The sequence below is a fragment of the Spodoptera frugiperda genome, chromosome 19, assembly GCF_023101765.2.
Source record: "Spodoptera frugiperda isolate SF20-4 chromosome 19, AGI-APGP_CSIRO_Sfru_2.0, whole genome shotgun sequence".
NCBI classification, from domain to species: domain Eukaryota; kingdom Metazoa; phylum Arthropoda; class Insecta; order Lepidoptera; family Noctuidae; genus Spodoptera; species Spodoptera frugiperda.
This window is the reverse complement of record NC_064230.1, coordinates 6,369,656-6,390,383: the sequence shown is the minus strand read 5'-3', so window position 1 is coordinate 6,390,383 and position 20,728 is coordinate 6,369,656. Positions and strand designations below refer to the sequence as shown.

Sequence of the window (20,728 nt, the reverse complement as noted above, 5' to 3'; positions counted from 1 at the left end):
CCAAAATTCCAAATTTTATATCCTCGTAATGATTTAATGGATAACTGCGTTTATTTATTGGTATTTTCTACATACATAACTTCACGCTTGTCTCCCATGGGAGTAGGCCGAGACAATAGACCGCCAATTGCTACTTATTTCCTCCAAGGTTTAAATGATTATTGTTGAACTTCTAATACATCAGAATCCTTCTACTATAAAAATAATGCGAATATTTTACCCTTTTACACGACGACGGACACAATGTGCCGTAGGATTTTTTACAAAATGTCCCACATTCAATGTTTTGAGTTCTAATGCTAGTATTAGAACTCAAAACGGGATATTTACCATGTTTTTCTAATTTTATGAGTTTCCGATATTTCAGCACTGTTGCAAGCGCCATGATCATCCAGTTTTGAGTTCTAATACTAGTGTTAGCGACCATGTCAGTTTAAAAACTTATATCACAATATAATGGCCAATGAACTTATAGTGCATACGTGCAAGGTCGCACGTAATAAAATATTTGACCCTGGTAGGTTTCAAATAATTTTCAGGTATCACATTTCTGACATTACGCAACTCAACAGTTTGTGTCAAATTATGTCAGTGTCAAATTAATCAACCGCTGTGTGTTGCTGCGTTGATTACTTCGTGACGTAGATTTTATAATAATTTCCATTTAAAATTCCGTTTTCCATTACCGGGATTCGGGAGTGTGCCTGTGCCTTCGATTAGTGGTTAAAAAAAGTTAAAATCAACATGGCCGGTAAGTCATTTCCTTCAAGTTTTATTTACAAAATTATTTTCCAAACTTAGGTTTAATCTTTAGACGAAGTTTTTAGTACCTGTGAAACTTTTAAAATGCGTCCGCTGATAAGAATTTTATCGTCAATTTGTTTATATAATAAAATTTATTACTTATAACTTTATACGTATACAAATATTATTCCAATTTGAATTTTACGATGTCGAAAGTTTAAATTGGAAATAATTAGACAGTTTAGCATTTATTGGGTCACGTAGTCGAGCAACAGGTTATAGAGAACTTGTATTGACGAAATATCTATTATAACGATCTATGTCATTAAGTACCGCGAGTTTTCTCACGATAAATATTTGAGCAAGAGGCGTTTATAGACGTCAAACTATTTAAGACCTTTGGAACAACTTAAAAGACTTAAAAAATATCATACGCTATCTTTCGCCTGCGTGTTCGTTCGGATTAAGAATTTATTTATTTAATTCAACAGTTGCAACAGTAGACAATCAAAGTAAATGATATTATACATAAGTTTTACTTAATAATTAACCCTTTAACCACTCAGTTAAATATCAACTACAGTGGCCCTAACATGCTGGTACAAAAAAATTATCTACACTAAATAAGGAGGATCATGCAAATAGAACGAAAAAATGCATGTTCTCTGTCATAGCAAACCAATATGAGTTGCAGGGATATGGAAATATGTGTCACATATATGCGACACAGGTAGATAAATGGTTTATGTAAATAACTACCATCTCCTAAATACACTTTTTTCTGAGTATTGTGTCTAGAGATGGGAGGCACAATAGATACCTAGTTAGGCTACTACCATGTGTGTTGCTCTTCGAAACCATGGCGATAATTATATCTGTCAATTTAAATTAAAAGTAACTATTTCATTACCAAACCTGTTTCACATACCATATAGGTACAATGGTGGTCACATGCGCCTGACGACCACTAAGTATAATTATATAGTTTGCTTACACCTGATAAGATCCGCTTTCTATTCGTTACTAAGAAATAGTTTAAGTAATCATCATATGTCTTTGAGTGCAGCAGTAAGATTCAAACAATTAAATGTTTAAATGATCGGGTCTGTCCCCCACTGTACCTACTCGTAGTTACACAATTGGGTAGTATCCTCGATCAAAAATAAATTATTACAACTACAGTAGAAGCTCCTTATTCGCGCTTCCTTCATTCGCGCTTCCTTCATTCGCGTTTTCACTATTTGTGGATTGAAAAATTGCGACCAAATTCCCATATTCGCGGTCTAAGATTTCTTTATTCGCGGATCGAATCTAAATATCGGTGTGTAACCTAAAAAAATACATTCGCTCTCCTTTGTCAACACGTCAGTAGAAGGATAAAAAAATAAAATAGACCTTATTACAGCTACGTCTAGATTGTGACTTCTGCCTAAACATACTACACAAATATTATCATCAGGCAATCTGTATGATCAGAAAGTTCAATTAAACATTTTTTTTATCTACAATTTGCTTCTTGATTTCGTCATCTAGGAACATATCCCCTATAACCCCATACAAATTACCATTCCATATTCACGGTTTCTGTATTCGCGGCATATTTAAGGAACGTATACCCCGCGAATAAAGAGCTTCTACTGTACTTAATTTTTGAATTTTTTCTAGCTAAATTTCTAGAAATAAGTCTATTATTTGACATAGAAATCTGATGACGTCGTAATAGAGTATTTCATACAAAGTTCATAGAAAATATCGTTTTTGACTTTTCGAAAAAAGTATTGAATTTGACTAGTAGGAAACTAGCGTATTATGTATGTATGTGCAAGATATTACATGTGAATAACTTAGAAACGTACTTTGGACTCAGTAATGTTATGCTACTTCTAACTACACAAATATACAACTATGTTTACCTAATGACATAACTAATGTATGTGAAGTGTTAGTTTTTAAAGACTTTGGTTGTTTTTCTAATTGAATTGATTAGGATGTTTTTTTATGGTATAAGCAGACGGATCACCTGATGATAAGTAATCGTCGCCGCCCATGGACACTTGAAACACCAGAGGCGTTAGGCTAGTGCAGTGCTAAGCTATGTGTAGCAATGAATATGATTGGTGGAAGGCAAACATATCCACAGTAACGTAGCATAACACATCTCTGGTGCAAAAGCACCTTGTTCACATATCAATTATATTCAGTATTTGTTTATACAACAAAATATTATATATTTGATAATTTCTCCCCTCGTATGACCGTCAGCGGTATCTTAACCGTTTATGTTTACATAATATGACTGTATTCTTCGTAAACAGTTATAATAATATTATGTCAAAATGATTTACGCGTTTGTATCATACAGTTAGATAATTTTAACATATAAACACACTAGCTACTTTCGCGCGGTTTCACCCGCTCTACTCGGCTCCTTTTTATTTTAGTCCAGTAGTTCTGGAGATCTCTTCAGTGTTAGTACACTCTCCGTGGCTCGTCCGGAGTGATACCACGACCTCACAGTACACCGACGTGAAACAACGCTGCGTTATATTTCGCTGTGTGAATGAGGTTACCGGAGTCCCAATAACACCCTTTCCTAATCCCCGATTCCCCAACACACCTTAAATTCCTAACCTACAAAAGGCCGGCAACGCTCTTTTAACTAACGCGTCTGGTGTTTTATGTCCATGGGCGGCGGTGATAGCTTACCATCAGATGAACGCGTTCAAACAACCTCTTCAGCTTTATATATGTACTAAAACTAGCAACCCACTCCAGCTTCGCATGGGTGTAATGGTCATATACTATGCATGTATTATACATATAAACCTTCCTCTTGAATCACTCTATCTATTAAAAAACCGCATCAAAATCCGTTGCGTAGTTTTAAAGGTTTAAGCGTACAAAGGGATATAGGGACTACTATGTAGTGATATAATGTTTTTCTCTCTTTGTTTCAGCCACGAACAACCCGTACGATCATCTGCTGAAGACCATAGAGATTGATGGCAAGCAATTCAAGTATTATGACGTCACCGGACTTGGGGAGAAGTATGGTAAGTAATAAACTGAGTTGCACAACTTGATTCTCCCTAGTCCATTGAAAGGCGTGGCAAGAAGCTCATTAATGATGATGCGCTTGTGGAGGCCCGGCTTCAAAGCCTTGAACACAGGCGCAAGGTCGCAAGCCTTTCCTTTTTTTACCGGATACATTTCGGAGAGTGTGCGGGGGAATTGCACAACTTGATTCCCCTAGTCCTTTCCATCATCGAACCACAAGACAATCGGCGAGGCGTCACCGTTTCATGATAGATATCCTACCCATACGCACGAAGCGCTTCGCTTCAAGCTTCCTTGTGCGAACTGCTAGGGAGTGGAATTCTTTGCTGGAGTCTGTGTTTCCTGATGGGTATAACCTGGGTGTCTTCAAAGCCCGAGTGAATGGGTTGCTTATGGGCAGACGTACTCCATCGCTTTTCATGCATGAATTGCATAAGAGTGCGGGCTCGAAACCTACCAACGGCAAGTACCAATGTGACTTTTTCCAAGTTATACGTACTTTCTAAGATTATTTAGACACCACTGACAAACGGTGAAGGAAAACATCGTGTGGAAACCTGGGATTATGATTTCTAATTATAAGTTTGAAATCGCCAACTCGCATTGAGTGAGCATGGCGATTAATGCTCAAGCCTTCTCCGTGTGAGAAGAGGCCTTATCTGTGTTGATGTGGGACAGCAGCGCTCTCTGATAAACCTGAACCTCTTACACTGCGATCTCCAACCCGCCTGCCTGCGGAGATTATGCCAAACCCTCTTATGTAGAGGAGACTCATAGTCCAGCAGTGGACTGTCTCACTGTTGATGCTGATGACGACTTTATTTTCTTTTTCCTTTCAGAGAAAATCTCAAAATACAGTCTCTACGAGAGGTGTCGCTCCGTATCATTGAGAGCTGATAACGAATGTCATTCAAGTTGTTATCGAATCTCCGTCAATATTATCATGACACTGCCTTGAACTCAATCAAAATAGATAAAAAGTATTTTTCATAATAGTAAATAACTTTTTCTGGAAGATAGTGCATATGTTTTTTTTATGCAAATAATGTCGTTAAGGTCACAATTTGTTTTTTGGGATATATAGCAAGCAAGCCCCGTGCACCAGTGTGGGAGAGCCATGCTTCGGTACTGCTGGGCCGGTTCGACCGGAGTGATACCACGGCCTCACCGAAAACTGACGTGAAACAACGGTTGCGTTGTGTGAGTGAGGTTACCGGAGGTCTATTCTTCCCAATACCCAAATCACCAACAATCCTCAAATTCTTCAGGCCTAAAAGGCCAGCAACGCACTTGTAACGCCTCGGGTGTTTCGGGTGTCCATGAGCGGCGTCGATCGCTTACCATCCGGTGATCCTGGTTCAGGTTTATCAGAGAGCGTAGCTGTCCCACATTAACACACAGTGGCCACTGCTGACCAAAGGTCTCTTCTCACACGGAGAAGGTTTGAGCATTAATCGCCACGCTTGCTCAATGCGGGTTGGCGATTTCAAACTTATAATTAGAAATTAAAAGCCCAGGTTTCCTCACGATGTTTTCCTTCACCGTTTATCAGTGGTGTCTAAATAATGTTAGTAAGTACACATAATATAACTCGGAAATAGTCACATTGGTACTTGCCGTTGGTAGGTTTCGACTCTGTCTAATATGTAGTGCTTTAGTCGGCTTTTTCGACCACGGAAGTATGGGCAGTGACTCTGCTTTCATCATAGGACTTTACTCACAATATTTTAGAAATTTATTCCAAAGTAATGTTAGTTTTTAACAGTTGTGAAATGCAAATTGTACTTGACATTTTTGACCCTCAAAACTTTGAATTAATTCATGCATTCATTACGTACGTAGTTTCATTTCTATATAACGTCAATGTAGTTTTGAATTATTCAAATTGGAAGGGGCGCGTCTTGCCGTATTTACGAGTATTAAAAGGTCTAGAGAGTCATGCTTCGGCACTGCTGTATCGGCTCGACCGGATTTATACCACGGCCTCACAGAAACCGATGTGAAACAACGCGTTAGCTCATGCAGCAGAGGTGCAACATAAACACACACAACATGCAATATACCACTCGACATATGTTTCGCTCCTCCACGGAGCATCCTCAGGAGTTGTTGACTCGGCGACTCGCCCAGCTCGAAGCTTTCGGGTGCTGCACACCGCATGTTAAAAAATACATGTATAAGCGGAATTAAAACTAAAAATCTATTGTATTGTTAGTGTAGTATGGATTTCTGCAAAGTAACGTCTGATTCTATTCTATAGATAATTATTATAATCAGATACATAACTATTGTAGAAGTATAGTTTAAGATATGATAAGATATAAGTGTAGATTATCTGACACGGCCTAAATAGATTTTTAATTATCATACCTTGTCGCCCCCTATATAGGTAAGCGTCCACAGGTCCGCATCGCACGCATCGTACGCATTCCGTATGTTGGCATTGCCGATGATGCGGTTCGTACGATGCGGATCAGTGGACGCAGTTGTATGAGTTTCTATACAAGACAAACTAAAATCCGTTGCGTGCGATGCGGGCCTGTGGACGTTACCTTAAATAGTACGGGCATCGATTTCAAGATCCATTCATACATTGTATATGACAGGAAATATCATTCAACTCTTGCTTATGTGTGTATTAGCAACAATACACACACTCACATACATTGTTGAATAATCGGAATTCTTACATCGCGTGATTGTATTGTATATGTAGTTACTAACCCGCGGCAATCGGCATCGCGCACGTGGTCATACTTTTCATTGAGCCCTCCTCGCAATTAGAGCCTTTTCACGGTTTTTTTTTTGAGGGGATATATCATCCAATGGCTTCTCCTGTCTTGGGTGAGACAAGAGCGATTGTCAGCTCCGAGATATCCGATCCGGAGCTGCGGTTTACTTAGCGGGTAACCGGGGCTCCGGTTTGAAGAGCAAAAGTAAAAAAGGGGGGGGGGGGTTTTTGTCAGTAAGAGTCTGACACTCTCGCTTCAAGCTTCAATTTCTTCTTCCCCTAGAAGAAATCTTGTTTCACGCTTGTATAGTGTGAGGCCGTGGTATCACTCCGGTCGAGCTGGACCATTCGGGCCCAAGCATGGCGTGCCCACGCTTGTATAGAGGTTCTTGTCTTATCTGACCATAATTTGTGCATGGAAATCAAGTATTTCACTTTGACTTTGAAGACTTATAAATAATTTGGAGAGTCTGTTTGTAACATTGAAATAACTGGTTTTTACTACATGCATATAAATATAATACATAATTACATACGATACATATACCAAAATTACATTAAAAAAATGCCTGTCTGTCGCTTTGTTCCAGTTGATCTCTAAAATGGCTAGACCAATTTTGACTGGAGGCTTCTATTGGCAGGTAGCTGATGTACTAAGGAGTAACTTAGGCTACTTTTATTTAAAAAAAAAAATATATATTTATGAAAAAAAAATTTTGAAAACTAAATTCAATCAAAAGTCATTATTTACGTTTAGGGAACAGATAGTAAAGTTCCCTAAGAAAAGAAGGATCCTCCGACCAGGCGGTGATCGTGTCTGGCAGCTTTCTGCCCAACTGTAGTTCGTTGGGATTGTCTATCCGTGTTTATTCGCATGTAAACTTCATATGTGCGATGTATGGTTTATGACGTCATCCGTTGATTTGCTCGTCGATAGTCTATGTGCGACTTCTGTCATCTGTCAGGTGTCGCCACACGCGGACGAAGTCGCGAACAACAGCTAGTACACAATATGACGAAAGACCTCAATATCCCATTTTCCTTCCAGACCGTCTTCCCTACTCCGTGAGGGTACTCCTGGAGTCCTGTGTGAGGAACTGCGATGGTTTCCAAGTGCTGCAGAAGGATGTCCAGAACGTCCTGGACTGGGAGACCAACCAGGCGGTTGAGGGGGCGTCGAGATCGCCTTCAAACCAGCCAGGGTCATTCTGCAGGTATGTTTGTTATTATTCATCATTATCAACCTATAAGTGGGCACTGCTGACCAAAGGCATCTTCTCGCACGAAGAAGGCTTGAGCTCAATGCTGGTTGGCGATTTCAAACTTGTACCTAGAAAATATAAGACCAGGTTTCTTCACGATGTTTTTCTTCACCGTGCGTGTGTCATATATAGGGTGACTGGTAATTAGTGAACGATATTTAAACACGTGATTGTACTCATGATTACAAACAACTTTCCCCAAGAATTTTTTTTTGTATACTCATTAGTTTTATTTTTATCACAATAACAAAACGACAAAATTTCATTAGCACGCGCGCGTTTAGTTCCCAAATACCTACCTAGTTACTAGTCTTCCGATAACGCGGGCGCCTCGCTGCTAACAGCTGATCATACGAAAGCACGCGCGTGTGGCTCCCTAAAATAGTATAGACTAGCAAACCTGGCGAACTTCGTTTCGCCACCAATGGTTTTTCCGTTTTCCTGCTTTTCCCCAATTTTCTTTGCTATAAACCTCACGGAGCCCGAGACCTTTCCAACGAATGCAAAACCGTGGAAATCGGTTCGTGTGTTCTGGAGTTATAGCGTCAGGAAGGAAAACACGACTTATTTTTATATTATAGATTACTTCTTTTTTCAGGATCTGACGGGTGTCCCAGCAGTAGTAGACTTCGCAGCCATGCGTGATGCTGTGAAGGATCTTGGTGGGGACCCTCAGAAGATCAACCCCATATGTCCAGCTGATCTGGTCATTGATCACTCCGTGCAAGTCGATTTTGCTAGGAGGTATGTATTCTTGAGAACTTCACTGATACTAAGCTATGTAGCTGTGCGAGGAAGATGCGCAGCTTGAGTATACGATGTATCGATAGTAGGGAAGCCATCCATAGCACGCATATTTCCATATAAAAAATATAGCTTAGCTGAGTCCGTTTCCACTAGTGCTAAGCTATGGGTATCATGGCAGTCTCTTTTTTGCCTTTAGGCTTAAGTCATTCTGTCTCCTGCATTAAATTCACCGAGGGAAGTGGAAACTATCGTTTTCTTTTTCTTCTCCTCTAATAAATATCTTCTGATTTATTTCGTTGCGGGATCCAAGACAGTCATTCATGTCCCTGTGACGTTGGACTTCAGTGTTCTGGTGTTTGCATGGTTGCATCTACTGTAGATCCTGGTGCACAGGAGTTGCAGCGGTATGAGAGGTTGTGGCGGGCTTGTCCCATAAAAAAAAAACTGGCCAATGATTACATCACACATATCAACAGCTATATTTGATAATATGCTACTTTTTGTCTCTTTCTTACTTTCCCACTTTCCTAAAATAGGGGGATCTTGATACGTGATTGTTCTGAGATACCTAGATATCTAAGATATGGTTTCCAAATTCCAGCCCAGACGCCCTGAACAAGAACCAGGAGTTGGAGTTTGAGAGGAACAAGGAGCGGTTCCAGTTCCTCAAGTGGGGGGCGCAGGCCTTCGACAACATGCTGATCGTGCCGCCCGGCTCCGGTATCGTGCACCAGGTATTTGGAGCATATATTTTTATATGTTTATTATTTCGACTACTCAATACAATAAGATATCCAAAAGTAATCATTCTCATTCATCGATTTGATAATTACTACTAACTACTTAATTTTCTACAAATGAGTCTGATATTTCACGTAAAAATCTGATGACGACATAACGCACTATTTCATACAAAAATCCTAGAAAATATCGATAAAAGTATTTTATTTGACTAGTAAAAAATTAGCCTATTCAATCCAAAAAAGAATTACCAAAATCAGACTACAAATCTCAAAGAAAAATGCATTCAAACAAAAACTGACACGTGTTACGAAAGTTGCCACCACCTTCGATAGATGGCGTTTTACAATTCTGTACTTTTCCTGTATCCAAAAATATTTTTGAAAGTAAAATGTAAACCACTGCTATTCCTCAGCAATTACCAGTTTGTGTAGTTACCTCAATAAAAAATAAATTATTTCGACTTTTCATCGTAAAAAAATAATTTTCATTCAAAAAAAAAAAATCGTTTTTGTCGTTTCTATAAAAATAATCAATTTGACTAATAGGAAATTAGTCTAGTAAATTTAATACAAAAAAGAATTACCAAAATCAGACTACAAATCTCAAAGAAAAATGCATTCAAACAAAACCTGACACGTGTTACGAAAGCTGTCTCTACGCTCGATAGATGGCGTTGTACGATTCCGTACATTTCCTGAATCGCGCTATGGTTTCGTTACACGCGTTTGGTTAGGCTGTACGATGAAAGATACATTTTCAATGTTACAGATATTTTAGGTTTTATAGATTTGTCTATATAGTAATTTTTTATCTGTTAAATAAATTTTTGGAATAAACTCGTGGTCGTGAGACCGCTGAGTTTTATAAGCGTTGAAAATTCTATGTACTGAATGTTGAAACGTGGGGGAGGTGATGCTTCCATGTTTCTCGGAGATCTAGTTTTCTAGAAATAAGTCTCCTATGTGACGTAAAAATTTGATGACATTAATAACGCAGTATTTCATACAAAAGGGGTTTGAGTAACTTTGTATGGACTTGTGGCGTCATTTTTTTTTTCAGCGGCCGCCAATAATTTTCATGTTACTTTGTTCTGCTGTGTTCATTACACATATATGTTCAATTATTTTTATCCTAAGTTATATCAAAGCTGAGATATTTGAGTTTGAAGAATACAAAATATAGTTTTTGACATTTCTATAAAAGGATTCGATTTAACTAGTAGGATAGTTTCCTATTAAATCCAAAAAAAAGAATTACCTGAATGGGACGATATTTTTATGCGTTTTTCTTTAAAACCCAAACAAAAACAGAGACGTGGTACAAAAGTTGTTACTCGATAGATGGCGTTGTACAATTTAGTACTTTACCTGAATCGCGCTATAGTTTCGTAACACATGTTATTATGATTGAAATTATGTGTTTGCCAACCTATTTTTTTTTATATGAAATACGTTGCCCCACACTAGGATTTTCTCCTTTATTGTGGGTGCGCTTACAAACATACAAGTTCACATACACATGACACCCAGACCCGAAACAACAATTTGTGGATCACACAAAGGGGCCATCCATAAATTATGTCAAACACATTACATGATTTTTGACCTCCTCTCCCGTCCTGGACACAATTTGTTACATTCGTGAGACCTTCCTAATGTGACGTCACATTGTATAATTTTACATCTAGATTTTTTTAGTATTTCGATAAAAGTTGGTGTTTTAGCAGTTAGATTATAATAATTGAAATGTGACGTCATAAAATTTAAGACCCCTCCCGCTCCTTTGTCCCATAAACTCACACTTCGTCGACCCCCTCCCCCCCCTTAACGTGTGACGTAATTAATGGATGGCCCCCAAAGAGGAATCGAACCCGCTACATGTTGCACGGCAGCCAGTTGCTCAGCTACCACGCCCACCGTGCAGTCAAATATCCTATAAATCACTTAAATTTTGATGTTTTTCTTTCAGGTGAACCTGGAATACCTGGCTCGCGTGGTGTTCAGCAAGGACCTGCTTCACCCCGACTCCGTGGTGGGCACCGACAGTCATACCACCATGATCAACGGGCTCGGAGTCGTCGGGTGGGGGGTTGGTGGTAAGTACCTAATTACCAGTGATATGAATAATGCATTGATTTTGTTGTCCTCAAGGTTATTTTCTTTTTCTATCACTTTGACTGTATATTAGTTTTACATTGTTCTCACATAGTTGAAGCAATCGAAACAATTGTATTGTGAATCTGATTGGAAAAGAGTAACCTATGGAGTTTCTTGCTCGTTCTTCTCCATAGGAATCTACACTTTGGAACGAGCAAATAGAGCAACTAGAGGACTGACCGACAGACAGACGTTATTAATATTATTATATTTGCTTTGACGTTCAAAAGTGCCTTCCTGGTCTATTTGAAATAATTTTGACTTGACTTTGATTTTGAACGGATGACGTCATAAACCATACATCGCACATGTGAAGTATACATGCGAATAAACACGGATAGAAAATCCCAACGAACTACAGTTGGGCAGAAAGTCCGCCAGGCACGATCACCGCCTGGTCGGAGGATACTGCTTTACTTAGGGAACTTTACTCTCTGTTCCTTAAACTAGTACTAGCTTCAGCCAGTGGTTTTGCCTGCGTTCCAGTGGGATAAAAAGCGATTAACGGTTAAGACTGCACGGTTGACGCGGTGGCTCCGGTTCCGGCTCGAAAAGCAGGAGTAGGAACGGGGTGGTTTTTAGTCCTCCTCCAAGTTTTTAATCCTCGCCCAAGGCGGGAGAAGTCATTGGACGATTATCCCACCTTAAAAAAATGCGTAGAATATCAAGTGATCCTATCATTTATTGTGTTAATTTTGTCGTTGTCAGGAATCGAAGCTGAAGCTGTGATGTTGGGACAGGCCATCAGTATGTTGCTGCCTAAAGTGGTCGGATATAAACTCGTCGGGGAATTGAACCCGCTAGCCACCTCCACCGATCTGGTCCTTACTATCACTAAGGTAAGATTTTTTTTTAAAGATACTAAGCCACACTACTATTTTTTTATCTAGAAAGTATAATTGTCTGCTTTTCTAATTATAAGTTTGAAGTCATCAACTTTGAACTTATAATTTCTAAATTCGGCACTGCTAGGCCTGCTCGACCGGAGTGATACCACGGCCTCACCGAAAACCGACGTGAAACAACGCTTGTATTGTGTAAGTGAGTTATCATCCCAATTACCAATTCCCAATCCCCGATGCCCCAACAACCTAAATTCTTAAATTCCTTAAATTTCTAACCCCTGAAAGGCCGGCAACGCACTTGTAACACTTCTGGACTTTCGTGTATCCATGGCCGGTGGCGATTGCTTATTATCGAGATTCGTCTGCTCGTTTACCGACTTATACCATAAAAAATGATTAGCTCGTTCAAACAACAACTCTCCTGATTTATATATTAGTGTACAATGTGATAGCGGTGGGACTTCTAACCCGTTAAGGCTGAGTACTACATCTAATTTTACAAAAAAAATAATAATAAGGGGCTCAAACCCCTCCCCCTAAAAAATATGGCTATATTATAATAAATATGGTTATATATTTTTTTTTACTTTTTGTGATATCAAAGGTTGTATGCGTCGTAGAAACAAAAAAAAACGACAAACGGTAGCTAATAACCTTGGCTAACAATTTATAACTCTTTTCATATGTTTGATAATGTTTTGGTGAGAAAAAAAATCATTTGTGAATTATTTTTAGCGAAAAAGTCGCTATTTACAATATTTTCAATGGGGGTTCAACCCCCAAATTATTTATTTTGTCGATAAAATTAGATGTAGTACTCAGCCTTAACGGGTTAGAAGTCTCGCCCCTATCACATTGTATATTAAGATAGATATAGATAAGCTAAAATGATAATTATTTACTACAATATGTTTCTAACAGTATACCAACTGCTTGTCCTCAGCACCTCCGCTCCCTAGGCGTAGTCGGCAAGTTCGTCGAGTTCTACGGTCCGGGCGTCTCCGCCCTCAGCATAGCGGACCGCGCGACGGTAGCGAACATGTGTCCCGAGTTCGGTGCCACGGTCGCGCACTTCCCCGTCGACGAGCGGTCGCTGCAGTACCTGTGTCAGACTAGTGAGTTGGAAAGAGATTTTTTAAGAGTCAATAAGAGTCTATAAGAGTCAGCTAGAGTCAGTAAGAGTCGGCAAGAGTCTATAAATAAGAGTCAGTAAGAGTATAGAAGAGTCAATAAGAGCCTATAAGAGTCAGTAAGAGTCTATAAGAGTGTATAAGAGTCAGTAAGAGTCTATAAGAGTCAGTAAGAGTATATAAGAGTCAGTAAGAGTGTATAAGAGTACATAAGAGTCGCTGAGCATAGCGGACCGCGCGACGGTAGCGAACATGTGTCCCGAGTTCGGTGCCACGGTCGCGCACTTCCCCGTCGACGAGCGGTCGCTGCACTACCTGTGTCAGACTAGTGAGTTGGAGTTTTTGTTAAGAGTTCTTTAGAGTCGGTAAGAGTCAGTAAGAGTAAATAAGAGTCGATAAGAGTCAGTAAGACGGTATGAGAGTCTATAAGAGTCGGTAAGAGTGTATAAGAGTACACAAGAGTCGCTGAGCATAGCGGACCGCGCGACGGTAGCGAACATGTGTCCCGAGTTCGGTGCCACGGTCGCGCACTTCCCCGTCGACGAGCGGTCGCTACACTACCTGTGTCAGACTAGTGAGTTGGATAGAGATTTTTTAATAGTTTTCGTGAGTCGGTAAGAGTCAGTAAGAGTACATAAGAGTCGATAAGAGTCAGTAAGAGTCAGTAAGAGTCAGTAATAACAGTTTGTAAGAGTCAGTAAAAGTTTATAAGAGCCAGTATGGGTCATTAAGAGTCCATGGGAGTCAGTATGAGTCCATAAGAATCAATAAGAGTTGATAAGAATCAGTAAAATTAAGAATCAGTAAAATTGCTTATAAGAGTCAGTAGGAGTCTATAAGAGTCAGTAAGAGTTCATAAGAGTCAGTAAGAGTCCATAAGAGTCAGTAAGAGTCTGTAAGAGTCAGTAGGAGTCTATAAGAGTCAGTAAGAGTCCATAAGAGTCAGTAAGAGTCGGTAAGAGTCTATTAGTGTCTATATTAATAAGAGTCCATATGAGTCTATAAGGGTCAGTAAGAGTCAATAAGAGTTCATAAGAGGCAGTAAGAGTCTACAAGAGTCAGTAAGAGCCCATAATAGTCAGTATGGGTCAGTAACAGTCGATAAGAGTCAGTAAGAGCCCATAAGAGTACACAAGAGTAAGTAAGAGTCTATGATGTATGTTATAATCATTGGCCGGTATGTAAAACGCCCACCCATCCAATTCCAGACCGGTCTCAGGAGAAGATAGCGATCATCGAGGCGTACCTGCGCGCCACCAAGCAGTTCCGAGACTACAACAATCCGGACCAGGATCCCATCTTCTCTGAGGTATGTGGCGTAGGAGATAATTCATAATTCTTTATTGCAAATCCACAATGTAAAGATAAGATGGTAATATAAATAACATGGTAGCAATCGTGGACCCTGATGGGCACAGCAAATAGTAAATTAGAAAATTAGAAGAGAGGAAGGCGTTGTATGTAAGTATAAAATTATCTGCTTATACTCAAGTATTCATATTCCTTTTCAATGTATGTATAGGTACTATTGTTATTATGTTTGTATTTTTATTAGGTGTTTACATATAAGTATATTTTTGTACATTATTTTATTAGTTTATCCGTTCTAAATTTATTATATTTATTTTATTGTAATTTATCAAATGCAATGTAATTTACGAGACCTATCCAAATGTTGTTTTGGTTGGTATTGTTCGTCGGATCGGATCGGAACAGCCGTCAGCTGAGCTAATTGTAAACTGACACATGCGTGCTGCCATCTGAACAGGTCCGCTCATACTGTTGTGGTTCTTTCCTCTAAAGACCACTACAGAATCAACTTGCACGGTTCTCCGACATCTTTAATTGATTTTGTCTGGACTTTAAAAGAGACTATGACCTCTGAGTTTGTTTCGGCATTTCTTCTCAGAGTAGTCGGATAGGAAATGCCGGCCTCATCTAGCTATTTGAAATATTGACGTGTAAAAGTGTTATTTTATAACCTATTTACAGAAATCTATATCATTTATCAATAAATAAATTGATCGAGAATACTCGACTAGTTTCGAGCTACAGCGGCGCTCATAAACAGAAGCAACAAGAGTCAAAAGACTGTGTGTACTGTTTCGTGGATAAAGCCTCGTACCCACTTGGAACATTTGTCGAGCGACATCAGGACATCAGGCGATGTCGGACGATGTCGCTGCGACATTGTTGAAACTGTTCCACATACATTAAGTCACTGTAATTTAAAAACTGTAGGATTTAGATTATTTTATATTCTTCCGATAACTGTTGGAACCTTGTCGATCACCTGATGTCACTTGGACACTGACCGACTTGAAATAGACAAAATCCATAGGTCACGCTATTAATTTTATAGCCTCTAGCCTTCCTCAAAAAATGGATCCAACACAAAAATAATTATTCAGTTTGAACCAGTAGTTCAGAGTTTGCTTTCACTCAAACAAACTCTTCAGCTTTTATTCCAATTAAACAGTAAATAGGTAGTTATGAAATGATATTATTTGTATACATTTATCAGTTAATGCTGCAGACTACCGTTGACGTTTCAAAAGTGCCTAATTTAGGATTAATTAAAACAAATGACTTTGACTTTGAATATTAATGTGATGTTAAACTTATGTTTCCAGGTTGTAGAGTTGGACCTGTCGACAGTAGTGACATCTGTGAGCGGACCGAAGCGTCCCCAGGACAGAGTCTCCGTCTCCGTCATGAAGAAAGACTTCCAGGAGTGCTTAACCAATAAGGTAAGTCCAATTATTAACGTAATCAGTGTTTCAGGGATCGAATTTTAAAGAAATTGTATCAACAACCAGCTACTTCCGCGCGGTTTCACCCGCTCTGCTTTGTTCCTATTGGTCATAGCGTGATGTTTTATAGCCTATAGCCTTCCTCGATAACTGCACTATCCAACACAAAAATAATTATTCAAATTGTACCAGTAGTTCTGGAGGTTAGCGCGTTCAAACAAACAAACAATCGAACAAACAAACTCTTCAGCTTTATAATATTAGTGTAGATTTGCCATTGATCTTCTATAATATAAAAATAAGTCGGGTTTTCCATCCTGACGCTATAACTCCAGAACGCACGAACCGATTTCCACGGTTTTGCATTCGTTGGAAAGGTCTCGGGCTCCGTGAGGTTTATAGCAAAGAAAATTCAAGAAAAATTCAAGAGAAAAGCAGGAATACAGGGAAAGTTATTGGTGGCGAAACGGAGTTCCCCTTGTTTGCTGGTACTACTATAAATAACGTATCACCTGATGGTAAGCAGTCGCCGCCGCCCATTGGCACTTGAAATACCAGAGACGTTACAAGTGCGTTGCCGGCTTTTTAGGGGTTAGGAATTTAAGCGTTGTGTTGGGTAATCGGGGTTTGGGGAGATTGGGAAGGGGACGAACATGCATGAAAAGACTGATAACTGATGAAGCGAAAGAGGTGTGTAAGAGTCGTAGCAATTGGCGTTCCGTTGTCTCTACCTACCACCATGAGAGACAGGCGTGAGGTTATGTATGTATGTATGGTAAGGGGAGTAATTGGGCCTTCGGTAACCTCACTCACACAACTTACTGTTTCACGTCGGTTTTCTGCTCGGCCGTGGTATCACTCCGGTCGAGCCGGCACAGCAGTGCCGAAGCATGGCGAGCACACACTTAAAAATAAATCTTCATTTTTCTTCCTTTTTTATGTAGTACATCTCAGTGTATGTATGTTATTACATACCCAGTGACAAATTATACACACTGTCTACTGAGCGAGTAACAACAGAATCACACTGATGGCTGATAATTTTGAAAATGATGATGATGATAATGATGAGACACTGATGATTACTGATTACCAGTAGTGTCTATCACAACACCCAGTGACAGACTGATAACATGTCTACTGAGTGAGTGACAGCTTCTACTGAGTACACAACTGTTGATGATTCACTGAAATAAGTAATGATAGCATAGTTTTATTATAATTTTCGTGAGACATACTAAATGAATTATTATGTCATCGGCTTACTCACGTAACTGTTTGACGAAGAACTTGACTAGTTTCAAGCCATGCCAGCAATAGCGTAGCGCGCACCGAAAAGTGCGCGTGATTCCAGGCAGAGGGCGTGGGGGGCGCAACATTTGAGTCGCCAGTAGCAGCGACAGTCGCCGCGTCGTGTGTCGCTGAATGCTGCTCATGAATATGAGCCTCTAGCATGGCTTGAAACTAGTCGAGTTCCTCGTCAAACAGTTACGTGAGTAAGCCGATAACATAATAATGAACATATAAAATTATTAATAATGTAACACATTTATTGATGGTTTGTGATTAGAGGTCGTGCTTGTCACCAGTAACGATTATCACTACACCCAGTGACAGAATGTAACAACTTGTCTACTGAGTGAGTGACAATCACTACTGAGTGATACCTGATGATGATAGCACACACAAAATAACACAAATTGATGATAAGTAGTCACATATCCCACGTCGTACATGTCATCAGTACCGATTATCACTACACCCAGTGACACAATGTAAACGTGTCTACTGAGTGAGTGACAATCGCTACTGAGTGACACATTCACATAAAATTATACATATACTTACTAATAAACAAAAGTTATTGATGATAAGTAGTCACATATATCACGTCGTACAGGTCACTAGTTACGATTATCACAACACCCAGTGACAGACTACAAACTTGTCTACTGAGCGAGTGACAATCACTACTGACTGACATAACTGAGTAGAGGCTCCAAAGCCTCCAAAGCTTCATAATTTGATTCGGAAACAAATGATTACTGATGATGAATGATAAAGTCCGGAAACAACATAAATGATTATACTGATGATGAATAACCACAAGTGACGATTATCACAACACCCAGTGACAGAATGCAAACGTGTCTACTGAGTGAGTGACAATCACTACTGAGTGACACCTGATGATTGATGGCAATACACGCAAAATAATGCAAATTATCACTAATTAATTATAAGTAGGCATGTGTCTCATGTCGTACAGGTCAGCAGTAACGATTATCACAACACCCAGTGACAGACTGTAAACATGTCTACTGAGTGAGTGACAATCACCAGTAAGTGATACCTGATGAGGATAACATACACCAAATAATACAAATTGATAACAAGTTACCAATAAATCAGTCGGTTTACCAACGTACATTAATGGAGAAAGCTTTACTAGTTTCGCGACACAGTAAGACCCTTTATCATGAGCAGCGTGCGCAGACGCGGCGCTGTCGCGCAGCCTACTAAGTGTTTAAACCGTGTTTTTTTTAGTTAATTTAGTATGTCTTATGTATGGTAAGTAGTTATATGACTCACGTCGTACAGGTCATCAGTCGCGATTATCACTACACCCAGTGACAGACTGTAATAACTTGTCTACTGAGTGAGTGACAATGGCTACTGAGTGATACACATAAAAGGAGTTTGAAAAAGAAATGATTAAGTACCAATTGTCATATTAGTTAGTAGCGACTGATGATTAGTGACCATCAGTAACGATTATCACACACCCAGTGACAGACTGTAAACATGTCTACTGAGTGAGTGACAATCACTACTGAGTGTTACTGAGTGACACAATGATGAAAACACACACATGAAATTACTGATGGACGACAGTCACTGATGATAAGTAGTCACAGGTTACCAGAAACGATTATCACAACACCCAGTGACAGAATACAAACTTGTCTACTGAGTGAGTGACAATTGTTACTGAGTGACACAAATTAGTGTGGACTGAAAATCTTCGATCTTTAAACACTTTACTCATAAAACAATGTTAATAGTCAAAAAAAAGTCACTGCTTATGACAAGTATCTGTTATCAAATTACCCAGTGACACAATGACATATTGTCTACTGAGTGACTGACAACAGCTACTGAGTGACACCTAAAACGAGTCCTATAAACGATTAAGTACCAATTGCCATAGCAATTTTTTATGGTATAAGCCGGTTAACGAACAGACGTATCACCTGACGGTAAGCAATCGCCGCCGCCCATGGACACTTATAACACCAGAGGCGTTACAAATGCGTTGCCAGCCTTTCGGGGGTTAGGAATTTAAGGGTTGTTGGGGAATCGGGGATTGGGAAGATTGGGAAAGAAGGTAATTGGGTCTCCGGTAACCTCACTCACACAACGCTGTGGTTGTTTCACGTCGGTGTACAGCTCGGCCGTGGTATCACTCCGGTCGAGCCGGCCCAGCAGTGTCGAAGCATGGCGAGCCCACACTTAAATCTTGTTACTGATGATTAGTGACCACTAGCTGCGGTTTTCACTACACCCAGTGACTGAATGTAGCAACTAGTCTACTGGGTGAGTGACAACGACTACAAAATGGCACATGTAGGTCGTGAGTCAGTTTCTTCACACTTTAGTCACAAAACTAACTATAATAATCGAAAGAAATGACTAAGTTGTACGGTAGTCATCAGTATCTATTATCACACACCCAGTGACACAATAACACACTGTCAACTGAGTGAGTGACAACGGCTACTGAGTGACACAACTAAAACGAGTTTTTAATACAAATGATTAGTGCTGATTGAGATATCGACTTCTGATTGAGATATCGACTTCTGATCAGTGACCACCAGTAACGATTATCACTACACCCAGTGACAGACTGATAACATGTCTACTGAGTGAGTGACAATCACTACTGAGTGTCATTTGATTTTTTGTGAGTAAACCGTGATTTTTTATTAATTTAGTATGTCTCACGATAGTTATTATAAAAATATATCGTTGTACGGTAGTCATCAGTATCTATTATCACACACCCAGTGACACAATGACACACTGTCTACTGAGAGTGTGACAATAGCTACTGAGTGACAAAATCTGCAAATGTCATACAATTTGTTCAAAAAACCAACACAAATGTTTACCAGTGATTATTGGCCACCAGTAACGATTATCACTACACCCAGTGACAGACTGTAAACATGTCTACTGAGTGAGTGACAATCACTACTGAGTGACACCTGATACTTATAACACACACAAAATAATACAAATTATCACAAACTTTTAATGGAGTGATACCACGGCCTCACAGAAAACCGACGTGAAACAACGCTTTCGTTGTGTGAGTGAGGTTACCGGAGGCCCAATTACACCCTTCCCAATCTTCCCAATCCCCGATTCTCCAACAACACTTAAATTCCTAACCCCTAAAAGGCCGGCAACGCACTTGTAACGCCTCTGGTGTTTCAAGTGTCCATGGGTGGCGGCGATTGCTTACCATCAGGTGATATGTCTCATGTCGTACA

At 39.6% G+C, this 20,728-nt stretch overlaps 1 protein-coding gene and 1 long non-coding RNA gene across 2 annotated transcripts in view; one reads left to right on the top strand and one right to left on the bottom strand.

Moving 5' to 3' along the window:
- Window positions 1–11,964, bottom strand: part of LOC126911866 (uncharacterized) — a 34,707-nt gene extending 22,743 nt beyond the window's left edge. Inside the window, exon 1 of the long non-coding RNA XR_007706348.1 lies at window positions 11,544–11,964. This is a non-coding gene — a long non-coding RNA (uncharacterized LOC126911866). The remainder of the gene's footprint in view (window positions 1–11,543) is intronic.
- LOC126911804 (cytoplasmic aconitate hydratase-like) overlaps window positions 575–20,728 on the top strand; it is a 42,622-nt gene continuing 22,468 nt past the window's right edge. The window contains 11 exon segments of the mRNA XM_050700676.1: window positions 575–751; window positions 3,702–3,797; window positions 7,581–7,700; window positions 7,703–7,746; window positions 8,393–8,538; window positions 9,143–9,275; window positions 11,254–11,380; window positions 12,150–12,280; window positions 13,230–13,401; window positions 14,625–14,725; window positions 16,050–16,166. Of these exon segments, the coding sequence (XP_050556633.1) occupies window positions 745–751; window positions 3,702–3,797; window positions 7,581–7,700; window positions 7,703–7,746; window positions 8,393–8,538; window positions 9,143–9,275; window positions 11,254–11,380; window positions 12,150–12,280; window positions 13,230–13,401; window positions 14,625–14,725; window positions 16,050–16,166 (1,194 nt within the window). The 5' untranslated portion in view covers window positions 575–744.